The sequence below is a fragment of the Colossoma macropomum genome, unplaced genomic scaffold (genome assembly GCF_904425465.1).
Source record: "Colossoma macropomum unplaced genomic scaffold, Colossoma_macropomum, whole genome shotgun sequence".
NCBI classification, from domain to species: domain Eukaryota; kingdom Metazoa; phylum Chordata; class Actinopteri; order Characiformes; family Serrasalmidae; genus Colossoma; species Colossoma macropomum.
The window spans coordinates 35,208,600-35,231,076 of NW_023494792.1; the positions used below are offsets into that span (position 1 = coordinate 35,208,600).

Here is a 22,477-nt window from a genome sequence, read left to right on the forward strand (position 1 = left end):
TGTGATGTGTTAGGAGGTGCTGTTTATAGTTCCTTTTTGTTCTTTCCATCATGATACTTCTTTCTGAGTGTGTGATGGTACGGTCAGCACTTCTAGAACACTGAACAACTGCATGGATCATAAATAAGATCAGTTATAGGAGTTATAAGAAATTATTGTATTGTATTGATATTTCAAGCTGACTATTGTCTTTAAAATACTTTCTTATAGTCAATCATTCAGTGTCTTAAACTTAATAATGTACTCACATAATCTCTCATTCACCATTTTAAAAGGAGTCACGTACAAACTCAATTCCAAAAAAGTTCGGACAGTGTGTGCAATGCTATTAAAAACAGAAAGCAGTGACCAGTAAATTTTGTATTAAGTTGAAAATGGTATAAAAACACAATATTTTATGTATTTAAAAGACACCACTAATATCCCCTCATACCATGACAGAAAATGGCTTTTGAACTTTAGACAGGAAACAATCTGGATGGTCCTTTTTTCCTGTAGATCATGGAGAACACGACATCTATTATTTCTATAAATTATCTGAAAGGTCGACCCATCAGACCACAATACAAGTTTCCACTGTGCATCAGTCCATTTCAGATGAGCTTGAGCCCAGAGTGGTTGGCGGCGTTTCGTATGGCCTCCACTGTGCATAGTGCAGTCTTAATTTGCACTTGTGGATACAGTGACTGACGTGTTTATTGACAATGCATTTCTGAACCCACACAATGATATCCATCACAGAAACATGCTGCTTTTTAATGCAGTGCTGTTTGAGGGGTCAAAGGTCACGGGTATTCATTTGTGGTGTTTGGCCTTTTAACGATAATGTAGCGTTTCTGCTGAAGAAAAAGAGGAACTGAACTGTTTTTTAAGGTTGGGTTCTTTATTGAACTGTATCGTCCACAGCTTGCTTCACAGTAACAGTGAGGTGCTAACAGAGCTGTTGACCCCAGGCCCACCACCCAAGCCTGGGGGAGGAAAGAGCCCGTGGAACGTCCACACCATGCAAGCCCTCAAACCCTGACTCCCAGTTCCTCCCTTTGTTGAAGCACAAACACCCCAAACATTGCAGCTCCTGATACTGCTCTTCACAATAAGAGCCCCTTAGCATAACAACACACAATAACCCCAAACACGTTATAATATTATGCACTTTAGAGGAACAGCTAAAATGCTTGCATTCCGATTTTTTAAATTTTGGATTTTTTGCTGATGCATTTTTGGTCAGCTTTGACTACCTTTGCCTTATTAAGTACTAAATCTTTCCTGGATACTTCTTTAATGTCCAAGCTTAATTGCTTTACCTGTTCAAGATGTTTTTTGGACATTTCACAGTATTCTGAGTATTTATTGTTTAGTATTTTAGTATTTTTCAAATAAATGTCAAAGTAATTGCTTTTTGTTTTCATGTTCATTTTATCTACTTTTTCAACTTTTTTGGAACTGAATTTGTATCCAACACTTTCGGCCACATCTGTAATAAACTAATTAGTAACAAGTAGCTGACTGGATGACTTTATCTAATTTTATACATTTGTTTTTAACAATTGTTAGATTTTTCGCCCCTGTTCCCTTTGAATATTTTTTTTTTTGTAAATGTTGAAAAAAGAAAAACTCAGAAGTGCAGAGAAACATTCTCTGAACGCGACTAAGAAAGAGAGCTGGTGAATGTAATGTTGTGAGGCGTTAGATAGTTTTCACAGTTCTGTTTTTGTTTGTTAATCAGCTGAAATATCAGTATCATTAGCACTGCTACTTCTGTTTCTGCTAAAGACTGATCTGTGGCCTCAGTTTCATGCTTCAGTGATGTTTCACTTGTTTTTCTAGTTTCTATTATCTAATCTTATTTACTCTCATTTGTTTCTTTGCATTTTCTCTGCTACCATTTCAGTTTAATAACTGTAAATAAAAATGAGGATTAGCGATTAGATGGGTTTCATATTGTTATTTCATGAAATCTGAAAGAGCCTCTCTGTGTAATTTATCTGTTTTATAGTCAGTCCCACCAACCAGTCTCAGCATTTCTGTGTAGCTTCTTCTGAGCTTCATGCTAATGTGGTTCCTAAAACAGAGGCAGGTTAGATGACGGCCTCAAACATGACTGACTACTGCCAGTGTTAATAATGCTGTTAACTATGTTACTGTATGTTCGAGCAGTGTTTTCCTCATTTGTGCTTTATATTTGAAGCAATGCAACAAAATATTCTTGGTGATGAACCAAAATCTTTAATGAAATCTTGTGGATAGTAGATTACAAATCTAATATTTCAGTTTTAAGTGATAATTAAATTGTTTCTATGCTATTTACTGATATGATATGATGTTTTGTAAGTTTTATATTCAGGGAATGAATCTTTGTCACATCTCAATGATTTTTCCATTCAGAATCGCAGTAGAGTTTAAAACTAGATCTAAAACAGGGCTTCCCAGCAGGAACCCATTAATGATGCAGATAAGGTGTACACCCACTGCATCTTACTCAGTCAGAAGGAATTTAGTTTAGAAGGTTAATCACCAGGACAGGTGAGTAGAGCATTAATATAGATGAGGAATATGTAAGAATAGCCAAACACATATTCACTTTCATACAAATATAAACAATAAATACAATCACGTAACACCATCACCCTCTGGCCACATTAATTTTTCAGCAATTAGCATTACTGAGAGAAAGGTAGATCTGATAATGTGTTATACTTCTGAGTTTACATAATGAAGCACACAAACTGTAACTTAAGACCACACCCAATAATAATAAGGAAGTGGAACAAAGATGATTATCTTTATGCTTGAACATCTTAGTTTATAACAACACTGTTCATAAAAATGTCTTTCCAGAGGGCTTTAGTAGTGACCAGGGCTAAATGTGTGCACTTTCAGCAGTAAACACTTAAAAAATGAAATTTAGGCATTGTTTCAGTATAACTTACATTCACATGAACACACACAGCAATATTAAACTGGATTTGTGCTGATAAGCTGCATATGGGATTTCTAGATGGAAGAATGCATTCTGGGAAATGTAGTCTCTATGCATATAACCATATAGCCACAACAGCTCGTCCAATAACAAACTGGGAGTTTTCAACAACCAGTCAAATATAAACAAGATGAGATGTGTTGAGGCAGGAAATCAATTAATTGTGCAGTGGATTTATTTTTTATTTTGAAAAGTGCTTCATTTTGAAATTTGCTGGATAAATAGGGTTTCAATAACATTACAATCAGACTTAAAAGAGCTGTGCTGACTCCATGTCCAAGAAGCTCCACATTTACTTCAGGTCCTTATTACCAGCAGGCATTCAGTGTTTTTTTTTCACCTCTCCTTCAAAAACAAACAGCCATTCAACACTGATGATGTTTTTTTGACTGCAGTGGTGTGTTGATAAAATGCAGGTCAGTGATTTTTGTTTTGTATTTAAATATAGAAGCCCAATCCCACTGAAAAAAAGTCACCCGTGTTTTAATTTCTCGCACTCCTTCCCTTACTGTGTCAAAATAATAACTTATTGTCTCAACATTTCCAGGTTTTATCTCAAAACAATGAATTATTATTCCAAAATAATGATTTACTTTCTTGAACAAAAGAAAGTCCTCTTTTGATGCAGAAAATCATTTTTTGTGATACTGAGCCAATTCATCTTAACACTAAAGTTTTAACCTGATATCTTTGTCACAACTGTAAAAGCCTTTTTGCTTCAGTAGGTTACCCTACAGCCTTCCAGCCACTTACCAAGCTGGACTCAAATAATGTCTTTTATGCAAATAATGACGATTTAAATTACAAGAATGCACTTCTCAAGGATATAGACATTTCATCTGCCATTTTGTCTGACTATATTTCAGTAAGGTGAAAGCCAGGTGAGAAGACTTAATGTAGAGTTTTATTGTAGTGATGGTTAAGGTGAGTTAATGTAGAGTTTTATTGTAGTGATGGTTAAGGTGAGTTAATGTAGAGTTTTATTGTAGTGACGGTTAAGGTGAGTTAATGTAGAGTTTTATTGTAGTGATGGTTAAGGTGAGTTAATGTAGAGTTTTATTGTAGTGACGGTTAAGGTGAGTTAATGTAAAGTTTTATTGTAGTGATGGTTAAGGTGAGTTAATGTAGAGTTTTATTGTAGTGATGGTTAAGGTGAGTTAATGTAGAGTTTTATTGTAGTGACGGTTAAGGTGAGTTAATGTAGAGTTTTATTGTAGTGATGGTTAAGGTGAGTTAATGTAGAGTTTTATTGTAGTGATGGTTAAGGTGAGTTAATGTAGAGTTTTATTGTAGTGATGGTTAAGGTGAGTTAATGTAGAGTTTTATTGTAATGATGGTTAAGGTGAGTTAATGTAGAGTTTTATTGTAGTGATGGTTAAGGTGAGTTAATGTAGAGTTTTATTGTAGTGATGGTTAAGCTGAGTTAATGTAGAGTTTTATTGTAGTGATGGTTAAGCTGAGTTAATGTAGAGTTTTATTGTAGTGATGGTTAAGGTGAGTTAATGTAGAGTTTTATTGTAATGATGGTTAAGGTGAGTTAATGTAGAGTTTTATTGTAGTGATGTTAAGGTGAGTTAATGTAGAGTTTTATTGTAGTGATGTTAAGGTGAGTTAATGTAGAGTTTTATTGTAGTGATCGTTAAGGTGAGTTAATGTAGAGTTTTATTGTAGTGATGGTTAAGGTGAGTTAATGTAGAGTTTTATTGCAGTGATGTTAAGGTGAGTTAATGTAGAGTTTTATTGTAGTGATGGTTAAGGTGAGTTAATGTAGAGTTTTATTGCAGTGATGGTTAAGGTGAGTTAATGTAGAGTTTTATTGTAGTGATTTTAAGGTGAGTTGATGTAGAGTTTTATTTTAGTGATGGTTAAGGTGAGTTAATGTAGAGTTTTATTGTAGTGATGTTAAGGTGAGTTAATGTAGAGTTTTATTGTAGTGATGGTTAAGGTGAGTTAATGTAGAGTTTTATTGTAATGATGGTTAAGGTGAGTTAATGTAGAGTTTTATTGTAGTGATGGTTAAGGTGAGTTAATGTAGAGTTTTATTGCAGTGATGGTTAAGGTGAGTTAATGTAGAGTTTTATTGCAGTGATGGTTAAGGTGAGTTAATGTAGAGTTTTATTGTAGTGATGGTTAAGGTGAGTTAATGTAGAGTTTTATTGTAGTGATGGTTAAGGTGAGTTAATGTAGAGTTTTATTGTAATGCTGGTTAAGGTGAGTTAATGTAGAGTTTTATTGTAGTGATGGTTAAGGTGAGTTAATGTAGAGTTTTATTGTAGTGATGGTTAAGGTGAGTTAATGTAGAGTTTTATTGTAATGATGGTTAAGGTGAGTTAATGTAGAGTTTATTCTAATGATGGTTAAGGTGAGTTAATGTAGAATTTTATTGTAGTGATGTTAAGGTGAATTAATGTAGAGTTTTATTGTAATGATGTTAAGGTGAGTTAATGTAGAGTTTTATTGTAGTGATGGTTAAGGTGAGTTAATGTAGAGTTTTATTGTAATGATGTTTAAGATGAGTTAATGTAGAGTTTTATTGCAGTGATGGTTAAGGTGAGTTAATGTAGAGTTTTATTGTAATGATGTTTAAGATGAGTTAATGTAGAGTTTTATTGCAGTGATGGTTAAGGTGAGTTAATGTAGAGTTTTATTGTAATGATGGTTAAGGTGAGTTAATGTAGAGTTTTATTGCAGTGATGGTTAAGGTGAGTTAATGTAGAGTTTTATTGTAATGATGGTTAAGGTGAGTTAATGTAGAGTTTTATTGTAGTGATGGTTAAGGTGAGTTAATGTAGAGTTTTATTGTAATGATGGTTAAGGTGAGTTAATGTAGAGTTTTATTGTAGTGATGTTAAGGTGAGTTAATGTAGAGTTTTATTGTAGTGATGGTTAAGGTGAGTTAATGTAGAGTTTTATTGTAATGATGGTTAAGGTGAGTTAATGTAGAGTTTTATTGTAATGCTGGTTAAGGTGAGTTAATGTAGAGTTTTATTGTAGTGACGGTTAAGGTGAGTTAATGTAGAGTTTTATTGCAGTGATGGTTAAGGTGAGTTAATGTAGAGTTTTATCGTAGTGATGGTTAAGGTGAGTTAATGTAGAGTTTTATTGTAGTGATGTTAAGGTGAGTTAATGTAGAGTTTTATTGTAGTGACGGTTAAGGTGAGTTAATGTAGAGTTTTATTGTAGTGATGTTAAGGTGAGTTAATGTAGAGTTTTATTGTAGTGATGGTTAAGGTGAGTTAATGTAGAGTTTTATTGTAGTGATGGTTAAGGTGAGTTAATGTAGAGTTTTATTGTAGTGATGGTTAAGGTGAGTTAATGTAGAGTTTTATTGTAATGATGGTTAAGGTGAGTTAATGTAGAGTTTTATTGTAATGCTGGTTAAGGTGAGTTAATGTAGAGTTTTATTGTAGTGACGGTTAAGGTGAGTTAATGTAGAGTTTTATTGTAGTGATGGTTAAGGTGAGTTAATGTAGAGTTTTATTGTAATGATGGTTAAGGTGAGTTAATGTAGAGTTTTATTGTAGTGATGTTAAGGTGAGTTAATGTAGAGTTTTATTGTAGTGATGGTTAAGGTGAGTTAATGTAGAGTTTTATTGTAGTGACGGTTAAGGTGAGTTAATGTAGAGTTTTATTGTAGTGATGGTTAAGGTGAGTTAATGTAGAGTTTTATTGTAGTGATGTTAAGGTGAGTTAATGTAGAGTTTTATTGTAATGATGGTTAAGGTGAGTTAATGTAGAGTTTATTGTAGTGATGTTAAGGTGAGTTAATGTAGAGTTTTATTGTAGTGATGGTTAAGGTGAGTTAATGTAGAGTTTTATTGTAGTGATGGTTAAGGTGAGTTAATGTAGAGTTTTATTGTAGTGATCGTTAAGGTGAGTTAATGTAGAGTTTTATTGTAATGATGGTTAAGGTGAGTTAATGTAGAGTTTTATTGTAATGCTGGTTAAGGTGAGTTAATGTAGAGTTTTATTGTAGTGATGGTTAAGGTGAGTTAATGTAGAGTTTTATTGTAGTGACGGTTAAGGTGAGTTAATGTAGAGTTTTATTGTAGTGATGGTTAAGGTGAGTTAATGTAGAGTTTTATTGTAATGATGGTTAAGTTGAGTTAATGTAGAGTTTTATTGTAATGCTGGTTAAGGTGAGTTAATATAGAGTTTTATTGTAGTGATGTTAAGGTGAGTTAATGTAGAGTTTTATTGTAGTGATGGTTAAGGTGAGTTAAAGTAGAGTTTTATTGTAGTGATTTTAAGGTGAGTTAATGTAGAGTTTTATTGTAGTGATGGTTAAGGTGAGTTAATGTAGAGTTTTATTGTAGTGATGTTAAGGTGAGTTAATGTAGAGTTTTATTGTAGTGATGTTAAGGTGAGTTAATGTAGAGTTTTATTGTAGTGATGTTAAGGTGAGTCAATGTAGAGTTTTATTGTAGTGATGGTTAAGGTGAGTTAATGTAGAGTTTATTGTAGTGATGTTAAGGTGAGTTAATGTAGAGTTTTATGTAATGATGGTTAAGGTGAGTTATGTAGAGTTTTATTGTAATGATGTTAAGGTGAGTTAATGTAGAGTTTTATTGTAGTGATGGTTAAGGTGAGTTAATGTAGAGTTTTATTGTAATGATGGTTAAGGTGAGTTAATGTAGAGTTTTATTGCAGTGATGGTTAAGGTGAGTTAATGTAGAGTTTTATTGTAGTGATGGTTAAGGTGAGTTGATGTAGAGTTTTATTGTAATGATGGTTAAGGTGAGTAATGTAGAGTTTATTGTAGTGATGTTAAGGTGAGTTAATGTAGAGTTTTATTGTAGTGATGGTTAAGGTGAGTTAAAGTAGAGTTTTATTGTAGTGATTTTAAGGTGAGTTAATGTAGAGTTTTATTGTAGTGATGGTTAAGGTGAGTTAATGTAGAGTTTTATTGTAGTGATGGTTAAGGTGAGTTAATGTAGAGTTTTATTGTAGTGATGTTAAGGTGAGTTAATGTAGAGTTTTATTGTAGTGATGGTTAAGGTGAGTCAATGTAGAGTTTTATTGTAGTGATGGTTAAGGTGAGTTAATGTAGAGTTTTATTGTAGTGATGTTAAGGTGAGTTAATGTAGAGTTTTATTGTAATGATGGTTAAGGTGAGTTAATGTAGAGTTTTATGTAATGATGTTAAGGTGAGTTAATGTAGAGTTTTATTGTAGTGATGGTTAAGGTGAGTTAATGTAGAGTTTTATCGTAATGCCAGTTAAGGTGAGTTGATGTAGAACTTTATTGTATTTGTAGAGTTTTATTGTGTATTTATAACATTTAATTGCAAAGACTATTATCAAATTTGTTATTCATGCTTTTGAGTCAGGGTCTCCCACCTACAGCTGGTCCCCCACTCCCCATTTTAAATCTGTGGGAAACTCTGATGTAAATGACCTTACTGCTGGTTGAACTGGTAGATATATAAAATTTGTTGTTTTAATGACATCACAAAAACAGTTCATTCATAATGAGTTGTTTAGGCATATTTTAAATATATGGACTGTGTGGACTGGAGAGTGAATGGCATGTTTTAAAGCCTGAACAGTGTTTAAAACATCAACAGTCAGTTTTCTATTAAATGGGCCTTACTGAAGTCGTGTTGCACGTTCAGGCTTTGCGAGTGTGAGAGGAAGTTAAAGTGTGGTGTGTGTGTGTGTGTGTGTGTGTGGTGTGTGTGTGGTGTGTGTGTATATGTGTGCATGTGTGTGTGTGTGTTGTTTGTCGCACAGTGCAGTGAAATCTAGCCTGCCACAGACAGCTCAGATACAGCAGGACACTTTATACAATCTGAACTCAACAACTACAGATTCTACACTCTCTGTACCAAAGAGCTGTTTTTCCACCAGCTTCTCATCCACCCTGTGAGGTAAGAACCACTGGAGCTCCTGTTAATCTCACTGTAGCAGTGGTGCTGTATGAGCTTTGTACACTGATAAAGATTTCATTTGTGAAGCTGTAAAATGGGTGTGAAACACAGGGTAGTTGCTGATCAGTAAAGCAGAACTTTGAAATGCTGGTTAGTAATGTGTCTGAGTGATATATTGTGTTAGGAGTGGGCAATATGACAATATTTCATCATTACCATGATAAATGCTGAAATATTTGGTGATGAATACAGTGTCACAATATGCTCTTCTGGGCATATCATGGATAACACCGGGACTTAAAGAACACTGAACATCTGCGTATTTTATAATCAGGAAATTAAGAGGTTAAAACATCAAGATCACCACCACAGTAAAGAAATCTGAAAATATGTTTCTCTGCAGTGAACCATTACACATCAAACCACTCTGAATGACTTAATTTACATCTTATCATGAGTGAAATATGCATCAGTCTTAAAAAATGGGTGAAACTCCCCTTTAAAATGATTTGACACTACAGTACCCAGATATATTGACACAATGAATGAAATGAAGTGGATTAAATATCTTTATTATTTTTTATGTATTTAAGCATTAATCTACTAAGTAGCCACAATGCATGTGATATTGAGTAACACAAAATACGTTTTTCAATAAATAACACATTTACTCTTGCATACTCTTCATTATTATTACTTTTGCTTGTTTTCAAGTGCATTATTAATGTATAGCGTTACTTTTACTTATTTATGAATTTTTAGTATTCTTTCCACTACTGTCGGTGATCTGCTGTAGTGGATCTCTACTGGAGGATCTCTAGTTTTTTAGTTCATTGTGGACCACAGAGGTCATTAGTATCATTTTTGTCATTTGGTAACTTTGGTTGTTTTTTTAGGTGAGGTACAGAATTCATACTTCATTCATTCATCTATCTGAACTGATCTCTTGTTTTAAAATCACAATGTTCAGCAAACAATATGATGTAATTTTGAAGAAAACAAACAAATGCAGATGCCGCCTGGTGACTTCACTCAGTGTGTCATGCACACGGCAGCTGGGCAAACTCTGTCGCTGAAGATATAACACAGCAATACCTGTGACAGGTTTGGTTTAGAACAGAACACTTTAGAAGAATATGTATTTCTGGAGGAAAAAAAAATGAATTGATTATTTTGTTGGTAGACTGCACTGCACTGCCTTCTCTCTAACTTTATTTATTTAACTTTTATATTGTTGTGTGTGCTTCTTTTTATATCCCATAAGCATTAGTGGTTTTAAGATTGCATTTTTTGTGAATGTCCTATTTATGGTCAATGATGAATGTGTTTTTCTGTGAAGCTTTTTTCAATGCTACACAAATTCCTTACAGTCTCTGGCTGTAATTGCCAATAAACCAATTTGACCTGAAGCCCTCCAGAAGAAAATTGTATTGCTCAATGTTGCTCTTTGATAGCTCAGGACACATTATGGGGATTTTCCTAAAATTCCTAAGATGAAACAGCATTAGACAGAAAGGAGAGAAGAGATAGAGGAGAAATGTGGAGAGATGAGAGTTTAGTTGCAGATGAACATGAATGTGAGACTTTGTTGAGATCTCCACTCAAGGATGGATCAAATGTCTTTGAAGGCCCCCCTACCCCCACAATAAAGCAAAAAAGAGAAAAACAAACAACACGTGAAACTTTAAAAGGTCTCATATTGGAAAATTGGATCTCCTCACTTCTTTGCAATGTGTTTGATGTAATATGTACATACTGTTAAAGTTTTAACATGTACCATTCACTTACCAGTCCACACAGTCCATATATAGAAACAGCTGTAAAACAGTCTGTTCTGAATTCAGTGTTTCAATGATGTCACAAAAACCAGTTCATTTGCAATTTAGCCCCGCCCACTGTCGCTAAAATTTTTCAGCCTGGAGTTTTTTCTGATGTCTAATATAGAGCAGCCAATCCAAATAAGCATCATTTACATAGATCGGTTTTAAACGTATAGTTACATGAACAGCCTGTTCAATGGATAATCAATCAATGGAAAATCATATTGATTACATGTGGTGAAGTTGACTGGTGCGAATTCCCAAATGGTGAGGCTAATGTCGCTCTGCATTCACATAAGACAGAAAGCTAAATGGTTAGAGTAATCAAAATAACAGCTAAACTAAATGTTTGAACCATTCCAGATGTCCTGAGGTAAACTGGCATTACCCCACCTAACCTTGAAAAACTAATCCTGTTCGCTTAAGGCTACTCTTAAAAAACCTGTGTCCTGTAATGGTTTTATTTATCTTTTTTGGTGCCATTATGCTGAAATGAGATGACAAAACAATTCACGTTAAGCCTAACAGGAGAAAGTTCTAGCGTTAGACGACTGAGACAAGGCTACTGTTAATGTTAGACAGTGAGGCTGCGTCCCAAACAACACACTTTGGAACTTTACATACTGCACTACTAAAAGCACTTCTTTTGGTGGTGTACTATTTTTGCATACTACTTAGGCCCAATCCCATTTCTTCTTTTTACCCCTACCCCTTGTTTTTGAGTGGAACAGGAACGTTAGCTAGCTAGCTACTGAGACATTAGCATGCTGTTAGCGATTTTTTGTGCTTGTTATGAAGAAAACGGCCATAATACATTGAAACGACATTTATATGTACTGAACTCAGTTTTTTAATGATTACAAACACTTTTACAAAGCTGTTACACTCTTCTCCAGCACCTGAAAATAAACTGCATGTTATTTTTCCACATAAGCTGTAGAGGTAAGATTCAACGGTAACACTTTCTATGAACGTCGCATTTGTAAGCATCTATAAACACATTTATAACATGTTATAATGTATTCATAAGGCATTATAAATGTGGTTATAAATATTTATAAAAAAGAATTACACTGAATTACCCTTTATAGCCATGTTTATTATACATTATGAATTGTCAAAATAATGCATTATAAATAGTGTTAATAACATGTTACAATGTCAGTGCCAAAGAAGTCAGTCCCAGCTTGGAGAGCGTAAAGTAAAGACAAATACCAAGCTAACGGTGGTGAACATTACCTTTCCCACATTGGGTAAAACACTGATGGCAGCTCTAGTTTAAACTCTGACATTTGAAGCCTGTAATGTGCTTTACTGTGAATGTTTTAGTGTTTCAGTAAATCCTTCAGTAAATACTTCAACTTGAAGCCTCACTCTGAACACTGGAGGAGGCTTTAGTACAGTACGCTTCACTTTACTTAGAGCGGACAAACACAACTTATGAGCTCTTATAATTTGTTATGAACAGTACTTATAACGCATTATGTTAACAATTCATAATGCATAATAAACATGTCTATAATGTATAGTGCATTTTTATAAATATTTATAGCTATGTTTATAATGTCTTATGAATGCATTATAACATGTTATGAATGTGTTTATAGATGCTTACAAAGGTGACATTCATAGAAAGTGTTACCGATTCAACTACTGAAAACTGTTCTTTGTATCCTAAGTTTTATGTAAGCAGTTGAATAAAGTATATACTAAATTAATTACATTCTCGTTTGCCTGTTTCTTTTTTAGGTGATTTTTCCTCATCAGAAAGATGAAAAGAGCAGAGAATCTTACAGTTATTTATTGTCTGTTTCAAGGTTTGTGCATTACACTGTTAAGCTTACATGGGGCTGTGTGTAACTCATGATGTTTTCTGTGTATTTATGTGAAATGTGTGATTTGTTCATTGGTGTGTTGTCTGTAGTGCTTATTCAGGTTCTGGCAGCTGTACTTTATATTAATGATGTTCTGAGGTTTCAGAGACTGGCCTGGTGTTTTTGTGTGTATTAATACTTTTGTGTGGTTCTGTGTGTGTGGTTCTGTGTGTGTGTGTGTGTGTGTGTGTGTGTGTGTGTGTGTGTGTGTTCAGTTGCTCTGTGCATCGATTCCTTCAGCATCACTCTGCCAGAGAGTGTAGAAGCTGTGAGAGGACGCTGTGTTCTCATACCCTGCACTTTTACAATTGAGAACAAGTTTGATACAGACCTCCAGAAAAATCCTAAAGGAATATGGCTTAAAAATGGCACTGAGGATCATCAGACAGTCTTTGACTCCACAACACCGAAAAACCACAAGATTAAAGGGAAAATATCAGGAGATCTCAAAATGAAGAACTGCACCACCATCTTCAACAGCGTCAATAAGAGTCACAGTGGGAAATATTACTTCAGAATAGAGGCAGGAGAACTGAAATACAATTATACACAATTTGTTTCTATAAATGTCAGAGGTGAGTGAAATTTATGTACATTGTAATTGTTCTTCTGAGATAACAGTAAGAATATATTTAAAACATACCTTCTGTAATATGACACTCTGACACTCCTCATCTGTGTGTCAGACTCTCTCCCCAAACCCACACTGAGTCTGTATAGAGACCAGATGGAGGTGCAGGATCGGAGGGTGTTGGTGGGCAGCTCTGTGAGTTTGCTCTGCTCTACTTTTTCTCCGTGTCCCACTCAGACCCCCACATTGTCATGGAGCCCCCTGCCCACTAACAGCAGCCAGGAGCAGAACCAAAACACCAGCTTCACCTCCTCTCAGCTGAACTTCATCACTACTCACCTTCATCATGGACTCAGAATCAACTGCACTGCCACCTACCAGCTGAAGAACAATGGCACCAAAACAACCCAGCGCTCTCTGGTTTTACATGTTCTATGTAAGATGGTTTATGTATTGAACATATTACTCAGTAGTTTCTGCATTGTGAAAAAGTCTTGTGTTTTATTAGTTTTGTGGTGTCCTAAATCTGATCAACTCAGTGAAGTTTAGCTGACATCCTAATACTACATGCTCTTATTCTGTTTCTTCTCTCAGATGCTCCTAAGAATACATCAGTGTCAGTGTCTCCGTCTGGTCCAGTGATGTTTGGCAGTTCAGTGTCTCTGAACTGCAGCAGTGATGGAAACCCAGCAGTGAACTACACCTGGTACAGAGAGAATGGAGAGCAGATAGAGACCGGACCCTCTCTCACCATCAACAAGACTGATGATACACACAGTGGTTTATACTACTGTAGAGCTCAGAACCAACATGGAGCTCAAAACTCATCTGTGCAGCTGCACGTTCAGAGTGAGTACAGTGCTACAACGCTTTAGTAGCTTTATATATGAGGATGCACACAAAGTGGCTCTCAGGATGGTTGTTGTTGTTGCTGTTGTTGCTTATTGATAGTACTTCGCAGGGCCATAACTAGGATCAAAATTTAAGTGAGGTCCATTTTGCAGAAATGAATAAAATAACTGCTGAATATGACTATTACACCAAGTTTCTCCTTCAGGTTTTTTTGTCCACCAAATTATTGGTCCTGTTTACCCATCCATAACTGTTATGCACTTTTCCTTTCATTTGTTCTTTTCCCATCACTCCATTATTTTTTTTTCCTATAAACTGATATTACTGTTCCACAAACTGATTTGACTCCAGTTATCCTGCTTAAGTTCATTTAGTTAATCATAGAACTATTTATTTATATGTTTATTTTGAAAAAAAAATTAGACAAAATACAGTCTAATGTACCTGCTGATTTAATAACGTTAGCTACATGATGCTACACCATCAATATGCTGGTTAACAGTGAACTTTCTCATGCTGGCTGTATTATGTTATGAGTAGGTAACACAGTACAGCTTTAATTTCTCATCTAATCACTAATATTGCTGACTATGGAGCCTGTAGTTAAGTCTATGGCTGAACTGCAGCTGTTCTGAGGTCAGCTGAGCACATGTCACTGTTCACTTTGTTGCTTTTGTCCACACTGAATCTAATAAAACGCTTCAAAAACTTCACAGGTCCTCAGTGTCCTAATGCTAGGCACGAACATTATGGCTGCTGATAAAGTACTGAAGTAACTGTGGATAGCAGCGGTTGCTAAGCAGTTATTGGGGGGCTGAGGAAAAGCTTGGGAGATTTTAATTGGCCATAATACAGTGACAGCGCTCACAGAAAACAAATCAAGGTCTGTGACACTGTGACACATTACCATAAGGGCGCTTTCTCTACATTTTACATCTCATGAACAAAGAAAAGTGAAAAAAAAATTCTTCTGAAATTCTTCTTCGGTGTCCTCATAGCTAGTTACGGCCATGGTACTCGGCATACTGAGGAGGGTGGGTTCTTTGTATGTAAGTTTGTCTACCCTCCTCATTGTGTTCTCCCAAATTACCCCATCCCTGTATTTTATGTTGGGGTTGTGCTGGTAGATGGGAAAAAATCCATACTGTGATCCTGTGTTCTGACAACATAAAACGTATTAAGAAAAGTATTGTGGATGTGCTGCAAAGTTGAGCTGTCCCGCATCCCTCTGGCTCCAATTGCCTCTTGCAATATTCTGACCTTCTCTGACTTTTTCTTTTTCTTTTTGTCCTTTTAGATCTGGTTGCCCGGTTTTGTTTATGTTAGTCCTTCTTTGTACTTTGACCTTTCTGGTGGATTTGATCACCACCTGCTCACTGATACTGAGTTTTGCCAAACCCCCAATAATAAAGCCTCATTTTTCGTTTTTAGCGCGAGCGTCTGGCTGGTTCGGTTTCCTTACAGGAGCAGAAAGAAAGCACTACAGATCTGCTTTTTCCAAATAGATAATCAATCAAATCAGCCGCTTTGTTGAATAAAAATACCATTCTTAAAAGAGCAGGAAGATCTGTTTACCCTCGACAGCATTCCCACTGTGATTGGGCAAAAGTTTTAGAATGACAGACCTACAGGGAAATCTGTGAGTAGCACAGAATGGCTAACTAGTGTTAACATAAATGAGAGAATTTGCCTTTTTGGAATTTTGTTCAGGTTTTCTGTTTCATTTTCATTAATTCTTATGGCGTATTTCGTTGTGTGGCGGGCATGGCTCCTGGCCTCCTGCTTACTTCAACATGACAACACAAAGCCACACTCTGCATCTGTTACAACAGCATGTAGTGAGAAAACTACTACATATTGAAATGCGAAAGTGTAGTAGATTATAAAATTGAATACGAAAAAAGTTTTCAGGATTACAGGAACATGAAAAGGTCTCTCACTCTCTCTCTCTCTCTCTCTCTCTCTCTCTCTCTCTCTCTCTCTCTCTCTCTCTCTGCCTCAGATTCTCCTCAGATCTCTCTCTCCTCCCACTGTAACAGCAGCAGTAAAGGTGGGATCGTGTGTGTCTGTGAGGTTCATGGACGTCCTGTTCCTAAACTGGAGTGGCGTCTGTCTGGACAACCTGTCCCACCCTCTAAGGACCCATCCATCAGGGAGGAGTCTGTAGGCAGCACAGGCCTCAAGAGCTTCATCTATATGCAACAATCACTTACAGGCACTCTGCAGTGTATCAGCACCAACAGGCTGGGCAGCACCTCTCAGCTGTTCTACTCTGTGGCTACTTTTCATGGCTCATCTGCAGGTTAGAAACACTGCTTTGCTTAAACATGATGCTAACTGGCTATAAGCTTCCAGTGCTTGTTAACTCCAGTGCTAAATGTGAAGTAGCAAACTTCAGACAAAAAACACGTCTTGGCTGATGGACTACACTATTAGAGAAAAGGGTGCTGCGCAGGTACAGGTTGCCCCATAACACCAGGCCTCTTCGCCCTGAATACATTTTTTTAAAAATATATTATAGGTCAAATTCTTGGGAAAAATATATTATTCTCATGAACTTTAGCCACATCTGTCAGTGTGGATGAAAATGAGTTCCGTAGAATGAAAAATCCTTGTAATCTTGACTGTGTGAAGTCAGAGACCTTAGCTCATCTACTGATGTACAGATTGTGTTAGTCATCCACTTCATTGCTGGTCAGTTTCAGACCACAGAGCTGATCTTGCATGAGTATTTTTGGAGGATGAGGTCAGGGTTTATGATAAAGTGGCCTTTGGGCAGAAACACAAAGTTAGGGCTTCTAATAAATTGGATGGAGAGTGATGTGCTATTTGCAAATGAGCTAAGTTGGCACTTTTAGGTGAATGTTCAGAGACTTGCACTTTTTTTGGTAAATTTAGATCTTTGGAAACTGTAGTAGTCATTACTTTGTAGGTCATGGGATCCTCCTCCTGGATTTCCTTTGAATGTTCTAGCTCTGCCATCTCATTAACAGTTAATATGTTGCTTATTGTGTTTATGTTTGGTTTGTTTTAGTGCTTTTTATGTATTTCTTATCCATTTCCAAGTGTGTCTTAATTCTTTAGATTTTTGACTTCTATCTGCATTTATTTGTTGATGTATTTTTTCTGCACTTTGTCCATCTTGCTATTTTTTGACCCCTGCCCAACAAAGACAATCAGAATGCCCACCTAGCGTTGATGTTTTTTTTACTGAACTACCAAACGTGCTGATTATAGTTGATGTTTTACAGCAGTCATTTATCAAAATGTCAAAATAAGCTCCTTCAGGGTAGATTAAAAGTGGATTTCCCCTTTTGCAACAGTGATGCAGCACATGATGCATATTGCCCACATACAAATATTTTAGAGAATGTAACTGCCGAGAAAGAACAGTTTTTTTTCAGACTTTTAGCGGAAAGTCAAAATTTATATTTAGGCCTGTGTTTTCTAGCACGTGCCGTCTTGTTCTTCTGTTTTCACACTTAAAAACTGCTGCGTGCTTTAAATTGTTTCTCAGCTCATAAACCACAAAAAGGAAGTGATTTTGCTGTAAGCATTCAGGCTGTTTTGAGGCCAAAGAGCCTTTAGCTATCAAGACCTGCAGATACACTGTTGAAAGACTTCTCTTTATAACACCCACAGGAAATATTCAACCCTTCAACACTAATTTAAAAAGTTTTGTCATTTGTCATTTCATTTGCATAATGCAGTGTGTATCATATTATTAAGTTCTCTGCATCATTTTACATCTTGCTTTTCACTATTGAAGCCTAAGAAGCTCTAGGAAAGTTGTGAATAGAGTCACTTTCCTTAGCTTGTTAGGTTTGACCTGTTTTTTCCTTAAGGAATATTTGTTCTTTTAAGGTATGAGGAGAGAGCAAGGAGGTTCACCCAAAGATAAAGGCTTTGTTTTATTTTAGCATGTGATGCAAAACTATGGTACAGTTTCTAGAGGCATAGAACAACAAAGATGCCAATAAACAAAGGAACAACAACACAAACAACAAAATCAAATCAGAATCAAAATCAAATTAAAAACAAGAATAAATATAATGATACAATTCAGCTTCTAGTAATGATAATGCAACACAACTGGAGCCAAAAATGGAAAAAAAAAGGAGAAAATGAGAAAAGTCTGAAGACTTTTAAAATATATTTTGTTCTTTTCTCATATACTCAGACTGTGATTAATCCAGGTTTAGATACTCAGACTGCGATTAATCCAGGTTTATATTTGCAGGCTGGGATTAATCTAGGTTTATATATTCAGACTGTGAATAGTCCAGATTTAGATACTGGTGATCAATCCAGGATTATATACACATGCTGTGATTAATCCAGGATTACTCAAACTTTGATTAATCCAAGTTTAGAAACTCAGGCTGTGATTAATCCAGCTTTTGATACTTGGGCTGTGATTAATTCAGGTTTAGATAGACAGTAAATAGTCCAGGTTTAGATACTCAGGCTGAAATTAATCCAGGTTTACATACTCAGGCTGTGATTAATTAGATTAATAGATCCAACTAAGCTTACAGTTAGCTGGGTAAGCAAGAAACACTGTGTCATGAAAGAGACCCTTGGATCAAGAATGCTGAGAAGGTGATCTGTAATTTAAATTATAACTCATTAGTACCCTAAAAAAGCATCCAATCAGCAGTAACTAGCCACAAGACACAATTTGCCAGTTACACATTTATGTAATTTAGACATCGTATGGATGTTTTGTTATTATTTACAGTCTAATTTTACAGTAATCAGTTAGCAAGATGGGGGAGCCCAAAAAACTCCTGCTGTATAGGACTGTCAAAGCCAGCCTTGTTCAGCAGGCTCCTGAACTTTGTATTAACCAAGTCATCTCCAGCTTATCTCTGCTTAAATAACCAATTATCATTTTTATTGATCACTGTAGGTCCTTTCCACATTCCCTCTGTGCTGGTCGGTGCTGCTGTTGGAGCTTCTGCAGTGATGATCCTGTGTACAATATATTTGTGTGGAAGGTGTGTCCATATTACACACATTACTAGACCTCAAGAGCGGTGAAGTCTGTTCAAAAGAATAACTGACATTTACTAGTCTTAAGCTCTATTTGGACGGGATTATTTTTCCAAGGGGAGGTGTAGTATTGGCAGTTTACCACAAAATGTCTATAATGTTCATAATCGCTTCTTCAAGCCTCCATACTCTCTTTCTACAGAATATTCACCGACATGACAATTTGCACAGGATTAATATAACCTGAAGTTATTTATAAGGCTCATTTAAGGTGCCAGAATCTTTACTGAAGCGAAAGTGTACAGTAAAAACACAGGCAAAAATTACCCCACCTCCTTATGTAAAACTAATCCCATAAGAATTTAATAATTATTTACATTATTATTTTGAAAGATTTGTACTTTACTAAAGTATTGTTGCCGTTTTTATTATTTTTATTATTTTGCAAATATGCTTACAACACTTATGACTGGTTTCCTGGCCCAAGATTAAGTCTGTGTAAGGGTTCAGCCAGCCCCGCCAGCTGCCAGCAGAGGGCGGTGGCGGCACGGGGCCATAACTTCAGGGAACTCCAATGCCCAGAAGCCCTCGGGCTGATTAGGCCCAACTCGACACATCTGCGGACTCCTCTACTTAAGGCCGTGGCAGACAGTGGCGTTTGTCACACCTTTGTAGAGGGGTGACCGGTACGGTACTTAGTGTCGTTCAAGAAAAGGAAAGGAAAGAAAAGAAAAGAAAAGAAAACAAAAGAAAAGAAAAGAAAAGAGGGCTGAGAAAAGAAATTGCCCCAAAACTACAGAAAAAGGAAAGGAGGGCAAAAATAAAAAATAAACTGTCCCAAAACTACTTAGAAACAAAAAAGAGGCTTGAGCTATAAACTGCTCCAAGAAATAAACCAACCACCAAGAGCAAACAACTGAAACAAAGTCTGCCTTCCCGTCGTTCTTATAGTGGAAGTGTTTTTTGTTTTCCTATTATCTTTCATTTCACCTTTCTAGTTCAACCTTTGTTTGAGGACACTTGTTTCAGGGTTTCTTTTGTTTACCATTGCTGTTTTTCCGCCTCTTCTTTTCCCCTTCCTTGAGGTTTTTTACCCATAGTCACCTGTGCTCCCCAGTGGCGCAGCGGAAGCCCCACGGACTGAATGAATTAGTAAGGCATGATCTGGTTCCCACACCTTTCTAAGTCGTGGCCACGCATTAGGATCTCGTTCCCATGCGTTAGTAAGGCATGCAAACATTATTTTTATTTATATGGGTGTCACCAGCAGAGCTCCATACCTTTTGTCAGTGAATTGCATTGCCATTTGCCTGAAGACAATAACTGACCTTTAATGTCTTTTTTGCCTTTTAAAGGAGAAGGCATGTTCCCCATGCACTTATTGCAAGATATTTTAAGTGTAGTTTCATCCTTATTTTATTGCGTATACATCCATTTATTTACAACTGAACAGTTTATTTATAATCTGTAAATTGAATGTTTTTTTACCACAGTGTAAGTATGGTGGAGTTGTATTAAGATCTGATGATTAAGGAGAAATTAAATTGTTTTTCAGGAGAACGCATCACAAACCTCCACAAGAAGAAACTGCAGGACTCGTTTTAAATGATAGGGTTAGTGGGAAATTCCATTAACTACACACACACACACACACACACACATGTGTGTTTGTGTGTATATATATAATATTATATATATATATATATATTATATATATATATATATATATATATATATACTTTGCTTTCCAAACCTGCAGTAGTGTGTGTTCAGCTTATCAGCCAGCTGGTTCAGCCCATTGTCTGAGGGGATGGCTGTTTGTAGCTTGTAATGTTTTGCAGTCTTGTCCACACTGTCCAAGTTTAGTGTTGAAGCAGGGCAAGTACTGGTGGGAAACACAGATGTCCTTGTAGGAGCTGCTCGAATAGCTCCGATCACTATCTTCCAGACAGACCTTTACCTTGCCCCTTTCTTTATTTCTCCTCTTCACAGTACTGACCACAGGCTCAACTGTGTTGACAGGGTGCAACATTGTGTTTGAATTATTCTGATCATAACAACTTCTGGAGGCTTTAAAATATTGGTTCTGCTCAGAGAATGATTTTCTGATTCACTTCTGAGTCCTGACGTCTGAGTTGAACCTGTCTACTTTTTTGATGCCAGTTTAACATGTAGAAAGCTCATCTTGCAGGAATCTCACAGCAGCTTCACACAGAGGTAGCTATTCTTGTTACACTGGACGGACATTGTGACACATTCTGTTGTCCTCCATATGAAACAAGGATACCATGCTGCGTATTTGCGCTGTTTTCTTGACTGGATCTGTGTTGCCCTACCGTCGTACAATTCTCAGACAGCACAAATGAATACATACCTTGATATCTCCTTTGTAGATTAGGGTTGGTCTTTTGGAAACATAACACAGTGGAGTATTGCAATACTGTTTTTAGATTAAGTTCAAATCTAACACCAGAATGACTTCACATGCTTTGTATACAAAAACTCAAAGATTAAATACTCATATAAAAAATGTTTTGCTGTCAATCCCACAGGCTGTTTGTCAGGATGAGCAGGAGGAGGAGTCTGTATATGCCAACAAAAACATATTATCACCCAACCTGGACATTCTCCACTACTCCACCATCTACTTCCCAAATGCTGAAAAAGGGTCAGGCGAAATCAGGGGTCTTTCCTCTCTTACGCCTGATTACGCCGCCATCCATCACAGCTCGAGAGAAGACCCTGAGAGAGAGACCACAGAGGCAGAAAACTCAGCTGCCACTGAGGAAGAACAAATCAAACCGGAGACGGTGAGTGGAGAAGAGATCATCCAGCCCGCAAACGAGGAGACAACATATGGAAACATCATCCATCACAAGACCCCTCAGTCAGATTTGGACCCTGGTGTGGAAAAAGAGCAATCAGAGACAAAACCAACAGAACCAGAGCAGTAGCAGTAGACGTAGATGGAGCTGAAGGTGTTTATGCACAAGCTGAACCAGAACACAGTGTCAGAGAGATAAACGCATGAGGCAGCCTGGCTTGCAATTTCTTCATATAGGTAAAAGCAAAATGGTTGCACTTTATTTGCAGGTTACCTACATAGAGACTTCATAACACATGCATAAGCGTTAAGTAACATATTTACAAAGAAATACTTAAGTATTCATCAACAGCTTATGCCAGTTTTTGCAAGAGAACAGAAGATGTTTTATGAAGTAAATGACATTGTATTGACATAGGTGGCCCCAAACTAGAGTGAAATATTTATTCCATTTACCATCTTGTGCAAAAGTTTGGGCACCCCTGGTCAAGTGACAATAAATAAACACATTTTCTTTTTGCATATTTTTAATAAATTACTGTTTATTTGCTGTATTGTTTATATGGGAAAAAATAAAACAAAAAATGTGGCCTGTGCAATTAATGTAATGACACATTTTCTAGTTTGTTTTAATTTTTTCCTTAATATGTTAAACTCAGCAAATAGTTAGAAATTGTGCACTTAAAGGTTGT

At 36.2% G+C, this 22,477-nt stretch overlaps 1 protein-coding gene across 1 annotated transcript; it reads left to right on the forward strand.

Moving 5' to 3' along the window:
• Positions 1 to 8,676: 8,676 nt before the first annotated feature.
• Positions 8,677 to 22,272, forward strand: LOC118812193 (sialic acid-binding Ig-like lectin 5). The gene is made up of 9 exons (XM_036576977.1): positions 8,677 to 8,849; positions 12,419 to 12,486; positions 12,759 to 13,118; positions 13,230 to 13,550; positions 13,709 to 13,963; positions 15,969 to 16,268; positions 18,879 to 18,966; positions 20,517 to 20,574; positions 21,514 to 22,272. The coding sequence occupies exons 2-9, from the start codon at positions 12,441 to 12,443 to the stop codon at positions 21,913 to 21,915; spliced, it is 1,830 nt and encodes a 609-aa protein (XP_036432870.1). The 5' UTR covers positions 8,677 to 8,849; positions 12,419 to 12,440; the 3' UTR covers positions 21,916 to 22,272.
• The last annotated feature ends 205 nt before the right edge of the window (positions 22,273 to 22,477 follow it).